Below are 9,166 nucleotides of genomic sequence, written 5' to 3'. Positions count from 1 at the left end.
TGCTCGCAGACCTTATAAGGCCTGAGATATCATTTGGTCTGGCCCTACCAAGACAACTGCAGTTCCAGCCATCACATTATAGCAGGCTAATTTTTAAGTTGATCATTTCATATGGCCTGCGAATAACGTTATAAATATCCAAATGGCCTGTGAATAATGTTATAGATATCCAAATGGTCTACAAGTAATGTTATAAATATCCAAATGGCCCTTGGCAGAAAAAAGGTTCCTTACCCTTCTAAAATGTGTTAGCAAGACCTAAAATTAAGTAACTTACTATCCTCAATGCGCTGTGGCTCTAGGCAACTTGCCTCTTTCAGTTTCTGAGTTCTCCTTCCTTCTGAGAGGTCTTATAGAATAAGAACAGCCCCCAGCTGTTCTTCATCATCTCAGATCTGGGCTGAGTGTGGAACATTCGAGAAGAACGCAGGGAACAGAGGAAGCCTAGGTCAGGCTGGACTCTCCTCTGTGAATTGACCTCGTATCTCATCTCATGCTTCTTGTGGAAAGATGTGAAGGTTGAGGTGGGAGCTGGTGGCAGTTTATAGGGGAGCACATGATTAGTTGGTTGAGAGGAGGCGGGAATGCCTGTGGAGGTCGTGGTCACTAGAGTCTTTAGAGGTGGGAGGGTGGCCTCCTGGACAACTTTCTTTCTTCCAGGATTTTCCCAAAGAGCTTGGCTGCCTCCAGCGCACAGCCCCAGTGGATGGTGAGCCCATAGCCTCCATGGCCGTAATTGTGGATGATCTGGAAGAGGCAAGAGAGGTGGTGACTGGTCAGGGAAGAGCAGTGAAAGGGGCAGGGGAAGTTTTCTGCCCTAGAATGCTCAGGACTTTCCTGAAGTGTTCTGGGCAGTCAGATACCACCCCAAACTTCTCTCAGGAGCCTGAGGAGATAGTGGAAGCCCCTAGTACAGCAGGAAGGGGATTGTTTGGGGAGATAAAGGGCATCACCCTAGAGTCTTCTCGTCTGCTTAGGAGGTAGGCTAGGGAGACACACTCAGCCCAGGAAGAGTAGAATCACATCTGGAAGTTGCTGTCACAGAGTCTCCCCTTCATATTGTTAGATGTTCCCCAAACCTTGTTCCCATCCTCCTCTGAACTGATAAACCCTCTGTGTTAATAGAAGACTCTTCTACCCATTTGGAGAGGGAGGAGAGGCTGGGGAACCTGTGTGGATTCTGGTTAGTGTGCTCATTCTTTTTTGGGGGCCTTGTTCAAAGCTAAAACTATCAGCAAGGAGTTCAACTCCATATGTGAGTCTCCAATACAAAACCCTTTACACATAAAGGTCAGCAGTTCAAAACTACCAGCTGCTCCGTGGGAGAAAGATGAGGCTTTCTACTCCCGTAAAGATTTACACCCTCGGAAACCCTGTACAGGGTCGCTATGGGTCAGAACTGACTCGACGGCACTTAACAACAACAACATATACTCACACAAGACCCCGTGTATATTATATACACATATACAAATTCATTTTATACACACATGTACACCGTATAAACACACACACATGAGCTCCCTTTTACATACACATGTATACCATATACCTGGGATTGGGGCGGGAGGGTGAGCCAGGTAGGGAGAATTGCTTTCCTGGTGGAAACACAGATATCACTATTTATGTCAGTTCCTTCTCTTAGGTAACTCCCATGGTTCCTAACTTATGAGGGGACATGAGCAGGAAGTCCAGAGAGATGATAGGGCAGCCACAAAATGGACATCAAGGAACTGGCTCTCGAGTCAGCTAGACCAAGATTCAAAATACATCTCCACCCTGCCCTTACCAGTGGTCTGACTTAAGCCAGTGACTTCATTCTTGGAGCCCCAGCTTCCTCATCTAAAGCATGGGGAAAAGAGTTCCTATTCCCTAGCACAAAATTAACACTCAATAAGTACCCATTTTCCTTCTACTCAACCACAGGACTTAACAAACCAGAGCCCTGCTCTTCATGTGACCTTGATCATGTCCTTTACCATCACAGAGCCTCAGTTTCTCATTTATAATGGAAGGGTTATTAGCCATCACTTCCTGACTGCCAGGGAAACTGTGTGAAGCTTAAGTCCGATGTGACCATTCCTTGGAAATATCAGAACTGTCTAATTGGGATGGGGAATGTTGCTTTCCTTGCCAGGAGGACATACCTGTGTGTTTGAAGATCCAAAGTAAAGCTGTTCTCTTTCTAGACGAATCTGAGGACGTACTGGTCGAAAACCAGTCCATTCACCAACAATTTTTGCATCCTGCAGGAGAGAAATTATTGCAACCCATCTCTGGATTTTTTGTTTGTTTGTTTTTGGCAGCTGTCAATTGTAGGTGGTAGGGAGTTAGTTTTTGGATCCCCATCACCAATACTGTTACAGTCACCTGTATTGATTACCACAACCATCATCATCAAGGAGTCCTGGTGTGACTCTGTAGGATAAGCACTCAGTCATAAGTTTGGTTTGAACTGCAAGGGTCGGTGACTCAAACTCACCAGCCGCTCCTCAGAAACCCTATACAGGATGACTATGAGTTGAACCAACTCAAAGGCACTTAACAACAACAGCAGCCATCCTCACTGGGAAGCGCTGTGGCTCTGTAGAATAAGCACTGGGTTGCAAACCACAAGGTTGGCAGTTTGAGCCCACCAGCTGTTCCATAGGAAAAAGATGAGAGTTTCTACTCCTGTAAAGATTTATAGCCTTGGAAACCCTATACAGGGTCATTATGACTTGGAACTGACTCGACAGCACCTAACAACAACAACCATCACCTTGATCAACTACTGGCATCTTTCCCATCATTAGCACCGCCTCTACCCATGTTATAAGTTTCTCTATCTTCATCAACTACCACCACCATCAGCCACCACCCACATTATTATCTCTAATCACCATTCCACTGTCTCCATTCTCAAACATTTTCATCATCAACAACACCAACCACTACTTCTACACCACCCTCATCACCACCACTACCATCTTCATCACTAACAGGCAACTGTGAAACCTGAAGCTTTTGTAGCAAATACGTCTTCTCCTTGTGAATCCAGGAGAGTTCACCTCCAGAGAAAGCATCCTTAGCCAGGACTAGGTAGGTTTAGGCCACAGTAGGTACTTCTCTCTATATTGTCAAATTTTGGTGTGTTCCACAGTCCCTTGCAGGAATTAGTTTGCCCAATTATCCAAGTGGTGGAGTCTCCCCATTCTCAAGTATCTTCATGATCAAGCTGCTGGGACCCTAGTCTAAGTCCCAGATACCCCTCCCCATCATACCTTCAGAGTGGGCTCCAGTCTGCAACAACCTTCCCAAATGGTTTTGTGGTCCTGGATACTGTTTATCTCACTCCAGTTCCCCAGCTGGAAGATGCCTCCGAGAGTCACTGTCTGAATCCTAGATAAAAGCAAGGAGCGTTGATGATGAAGGAAAATGAAGCCTTTGAGATAAGTTAAGGGCTGTCATCATGTTCATCCTTACGGCCATCACCACTACCATCAACATGTTCATTTTTGTGACATCATCACCACTGCAATTGTCTTTGTCATCACCATCAATACCAACCTCCATCTCAACCCTCACTACTAATATTGCCATCAATAGTGTCATATTCACTACTGCCATTACTATTAATATGTCATCTTCATCAGCCCCACACTACCAATGACATTGCCACCAATAGAGTCATCTCTGCCACATCATTAGCATTCCCTTCAAGACAATCATATCTGTTATGCTATTAATATCATCAGTGATGGTGTCATTACCCTCTCAAGACCAGCTCCCATCCCAATTATGACCATCACCAATATTGATCTCATCAGCAACTCACCCCCACCACTAACATCAACTCTCTACCAGCCTTACCCCAGTCACCATCCCTTCATCAACATAGTCTTCTTTATCAGTAACAATCCTTCCTCTACTACTGCCACTCAACTACCAATAATATACACATCCCATCAACACCACCAGCATCTTAGGTAACGTCACCACTTCCACTCATAATAGAATCACCATCACTATTTCCTCCGCCACTTCTGTGGCTGACATTCCCATCATGTCTAACGTCACTGCCCCCACATACACAGCTGCTGTCTCCAACATCACCACCACTGGAATGAATCCAAGAGCATTTTCAAGGTTGAGCCTGACCAAGACTCAACACTGACTTCCTTAATGGCTCAAACTCACTCAACAAACATTGGAGGGAAAACTCTTGAAGATCCTGGGGAAGGCATCAAAATCTTAAAGACAGCATGAGGCACCCCCCACTTCTGCCCTAGGATAGTCAGCTCTTTACCCTGGGATGATGTACGGGGACTTGTAGATGCCACTTTCTGGGTCATGGGTGATAATGAAGTGCTTCATCCAAGGGGCATTGACCTGTTGATTCAGGATAGAGAAGTCTTGTCAGGGGAGTTGGATTGGTAGGCTCCTCCTGCCTTAGCTTCTTTTGATGATCAAATATTCTGAGAAGAGTGGCAAGACCAGATCCACAGGCCCTTCTGTCCCAAATCTGCACTGGACTGCTTGCAGAAGAGCCACCCTGATTGAGAAACACACATTCTCACCCACATGAGCACATGTGTACCCACACACGCCTCCCATGTTAGGAGGAAATATGCTCACCAGAACACATACACATATACGTGCATACCTAGAATGCACATGCATACCCTTACATACATACATACATAATGCACATGTCCAAACACATGCACACACATGCATGCCTGTTAATGTACATGCATACACTCACTTATACACACACACACACACACACACGGCACATAGATGAATGCACATGCATATCTTCATATATGCACATGTACACCTATATATGCACACATGTACACTCGTATACACATGAGTACCTAGGAATCACATGCTCAAAAACAGGCACACACTCGCACCTGCATGCACAAATGCAATGAGAGGCTCCGTGGAATGTTGATTACATACACAGGCTCTTAAACCAGACGACTTGGGATCTAATCCGAATTACACAACTTACTGCTGTGTGAACTTGCACAAGTTATTTGTGCCTCAATTTCTTCTACTGTGAGTTGACAGTGGTGCTAATGCTGGTACCCATGTCAAAAAGCGAGGCTAAGGATTATATTAACGCAATGGAGTACATAAATATTTGCTGCTTTTATTATAAGACAGCCATGTGCAGCTTCCTCATGCAAACATAGACACATTTGCACGGCACTTAAGTCGAACTCTGTAGGAGGAAGTTTGGGGCAGTTGTGTTGGTACTCACTGTTTCTTTAACATGTCAATTCCCAGAAGGCTCAGGGGTCCTCTGAGGATATTCCTGACTCTGTTGCTCTCTTTGGAGATGGCATAAGCATAAAGCAAAGATCTTCCTATCAACAAAACCTAGTGGTCTCACCTCCCCCTCCACCCTCAGACTCACCTTAATGATCTGTCCCCGGCCTGGCTGCAGGTGGGGGTCTGGCTGCAGTGCCCCAGCCCACACTCCTGTGCAGTTAATAATCACATCTGTGCCTCCTTGTGCCACCTAACAGCAATCAACACAACAGGCAAGAGTGGAAGGGGTGAGGACCCCGGGGGAGGGCTGCTCTCCCTTCAACCCTCTACAACCTCATAACTCCCTGTTCCCTCACTGAGGAATCATTTGGGCCTGGTTCCAAATCTGCACTTCACCATTTACCCTCTGTGAGAGCTCAGAAAAGTTATTTATTTCTCTGAGCCTCAGCTACAAAATGGGCAGGTAATGTTTTCATCAGGTTTCCACTGGTAATTTTCAGAAGTAAATCACCAGGCCTTTCTTCTTTGTCTGTCTTAGTCTGGAGATTCTGCTTAAACCTGTCCACCATGGATGCAGAAACAGCCACATAGGTGTCAGAAGGAAGCAAGCAAGTTCTAAAACATGGGGGTAGGGGTGCAGCTGCTACTGAGAAGAAACAGCCAGGTCTCCATCCCTAAAACTCACTGAAGCTCAGATATTAACTAACCCCAAATGACCACTTCACTCCCACCACCACCACCAAGATAGAGGCCTCCTGAGAGTCATTCTGGGGTTGAGAAAGGGACCGCAGCTTGGGACTGTCCTAAAGGGATCCTCAAGGAAACGGAAATCTCCCCTTTTCTTCTCCCTCCCACATCAATCCCCTTTCATCCCCGAAGCTCACCTCTTCAAAAGACTCCACCTTCCGCTGGAAGAATTTCACTCCCCTCTCAGTTAACCTGGGATGATCAGGCACATAAAAAAGCCTGGTATTCAGTTCCCTGCCCCAACATTCTCCCTTCAAGAGGATGGCAAGGGGAGCATTTCATAAAGGACCTTCCTGTGGACGTTAGTCCCACAGGATACTTCTTGAGAAAATAGCTGTGTAGTTAAATCAGTTGCTGAGCATTTTGTTGGAAGAGTGATCCATAAAACATCCCTGAAGAAACCTGAGATGGTTCCAGACTCTCACTGGGAAGGTAGGACTGGAAAAGAACCTCAGAGGAGAAGGAACTTGCTCAAGGTTCTATAATGAGTCAATGAAAGGATTGGGACTTGAACCCAGGTCTCTTAGCTCCTAACCCTTCCTTCTATCACCATATTGCCTTGTAACACCAAAGGGAATGAGACCTGGGGTGGAGGACAGGCAGGGTTGGACCAATGCCAAATGCCGTTTGTCAGAAGCAGAGCATGAGGAGCAAGGTAGGCTATGAATATCCTCTCTTCCCTCTAAATGCCTTAGGTGATTCTGATGCCCAGCCAGGTGTTTGAATCATTGTCTTGGTAACCAGTGATGTTCAGGATCAAGGATAGCTCCAACTCACCTATGGGCTTCTATCAGGCTTTGGGGTTGACCAATGCAAAGAGATATTCCCATGGACCAGCCTTGGTCCCTGGAAGATGCTTCACTCAAGCTGAAGCTCAAAAGCTCACCTTTCAGTCAGCCACTGCAGATAGCTCTTCCCCTCCAGAATCATGCTTGTGTTGAACCAGCCATAGCTAGAATCACAACAAGCAAAAGGTAAGAATACAATGTCAGACTCAGAACTATATTTGAAGGTTGTCAAGTAGAGGTAGGAGGAGTCGTGTTCTGTGGGCTCCAGGACCACTGACTGGGTGAAGTTCAAGAGAGATGGAGGAAAGCTTATCATCATGATGCAAAAAAAAAAAAAAAATTATATCAGACAAAGCCATCCCTGACACTGTGATACGCAGTGTAGATTGGACATGCATTTGCTGAAGGATTCAGGTGTGGGGTAAAGTGAGGAGAGAACTAGGGATTATCGAGCTGTAGAGAAGATAAAGGTTTTGGGTTGTACAGATTGGGTTGGAATCCCAGCTTGACCTCTTGGCTGTGTGGCCTTGGGAAATTACTTAATCTCTCTGAAGTTCAGTTTTCTTATTTACAAAATAGGATGGTGATATGTGTCTTGCAAGGTTTGGGAACCAGAAACAAAGTAGTTGCCCATATAACAGAATTAAGAAATGACAGCTATTAGTATAACTGGACTCCTGGTGTGGCACTGTAGAATCAACACTGGACTGAGAACCTCAAGGTCAACAGTTCAAGCCTACCAGCTGCTCCTCGGAAACCCTATACGGGGTCACAATGAGTCAGAGCTGACTCAAAGACACTTAGTAGCAACAACATTGATATAACTAGAGTCCTGATGTGTCGCTGTAAGATAAGAACTTGACTACAAGGTCCATCTGAATTGCAAGGTTGGCAGTTCAAACACAACTTGGAAACTCTATACAGGATCACTATGAATCGGAACTAACTTAATGGCACTTTACTACAACAACATCGATTGGAGTCATGTTGTGGCCCTGTAGGATTAGCACTGGACTGCTAACCACAGGGTCAGTAGTTCAAACCCATCAGTTGCTCCTCAGAAACCATTAACAGCATTTAGCAACAACAACAACACTGGTATAAGTAAAGAGACTTGGTGGTACTTTGAACAGGGGTTGTGAAGCAGGACAGGCAAACTAACAAAAAAGCAGGCCAAAAATAAAATCCTGAGTTACATCATAATGACCAACAGTGGCATCTTGAAATTTCTCAGGAAGAAGACTGAAAAAGGAAGCCCATCTCCTGATCACATCTACCTGGAAGCAAGTGATGGTGGGTCGTGGTTATGTGCCATGGAGTCGGTTCCGACTCATAGCGAACCTATACAGGGTATCCTGTGGAAGAGCTGGTAGTTTTGGACTGCTAACCTTAATGTTTGCAGCCCGATTCATAACTACTGTGCTACCAAAACACACACCCATCTAAGTATTAAGGCCATAGTTAACCACTGAATATGCCCCAAAAGCAGAAACAGATGACCATATCAGCACAAGTCCAGAAACGAGATCAAGTGACAGACAAATGAGCTAGAAGTAGACCTACACTCCATACTGGAAGGAGGGCAGGCTTTGGAAATGCCTGAGAAGGAATTCAGAAAAATGATTATAAAATGTATCAAAACACTTTACAATGGAGTTGAGAAAAATAAGGAAGAAGGCAAGAAAGTGCTATGGGAACAATCAAATAAGATAGATACAGCATTGGAAATAATCCAAAACCTACTGAAAGAGATCCAAATGATTAATAATAGAATATCAGAAATGGACAATACATTGAAAGGGCAAAGGAGTAGAACTGAAGAGATGGAAGGCAGAACTAGTGAACTGGAGGACAAATCTCTCAATACCACTAAGATAAAAGAACAAGCAGAAAAAAGGATTAAAAAATCTGAGGAAGGTCTAAGATTCATGTTGGATAACATGAAGAGGAATAACTTAAGAATTATTGGCATTCCGGAACAGGAAGAATCACACAAGTCCACAGAGGAGATAGTTGAAGAACTTCTGGAAGAAAATTTCCCTAACATCCTGAAGAGCAAAAAGATAAGCATCCAAGAAGCTCAACGACCCAGGAGATATCAAAGCAAGTGGTTGGATCCCCTCAGAGCAAGCCCCCTCCCAAGACTAAGACTCAATGGGAATACATGCTCTGATAGGTGACCACATTCATCACCGATAAGGGGAAATGAGAGAAAAACAGCAATGAAGCTGTAAGCTAAGCCCTACAATGTTCAATAGACTTCTGTGAACTTGGGTGGAGACCTGGTTGGCAAGCAGTGTTGCAAGACCTGGGGACTCTTGGGCCCAGAGTCTGTGACATAGCCACAGAGGATTGGAGTGGAGAGT

General features: G+C 45.0%; 1 protein-coding gene across 1 annotated transcript in view; it reads right to left on the bottom strand.

Moving 5' to 3' along the window:
- Window positions 1–569: 569 nt before the first annotated feature.
- DAO (D-amino-acid oxidase) overlaps window positions 570–9,166 on the bottom strand; it is a 21,921-nt gene continuing 13,324 nt past the window's right edge. The window contains exons 4-10 of the mRNA XM_006870431.1: window positions 6,899–6,964; window positions 6,150–6,204; window positions 5,411–5,515; window positions 4,289–4,371; window positions 3,264–3,381; window positions 2,148–2,246; window positions 570–747 (exon numbers count right to left, since the gene is read on the bottom strand). Of these exons, the coding sequence (XP_006870493.1) occupies window positions 616–747; window positions 2,148–2,246; window positions 3,264–3,381; window positions 4,289–4,371; window positions 5,411–5,515; window positions 6,150–6,204; window positions 6,899–6,964 (658 nt within the window). The 3' untranslated portion in view covers window positions 570–615. The remainder of the gene's footprint in view (window positions 748–2,147; window positions 2,247–3,263; window positions 3,382–4,288; window positions 4,372–5,410; window positions 5,516–6,149; window positions 6,205–6,898; window positions 6,965–9,166) is intronic.

This window comes from Chrysochloris asiatica, unplaced genomic scaffold (assembly GCF_000296735.1).
Source record: "Chrysochloris asiatica unplaced genomic scaffold, ChrAsi1.0 scaffold00142, whole genome shotgun sequence".
Taxonomy (NCBI): domain Eukaryota; kingdom Metazoa; phylum Chordata; class Mammalia; order Afrosoricida; family Chrysochloridae; genus Chrysochloris; species Chrysochloris asiatica.
This window is presented reverse-complemented; position numbering and strand designations above follow the sequence as displayed.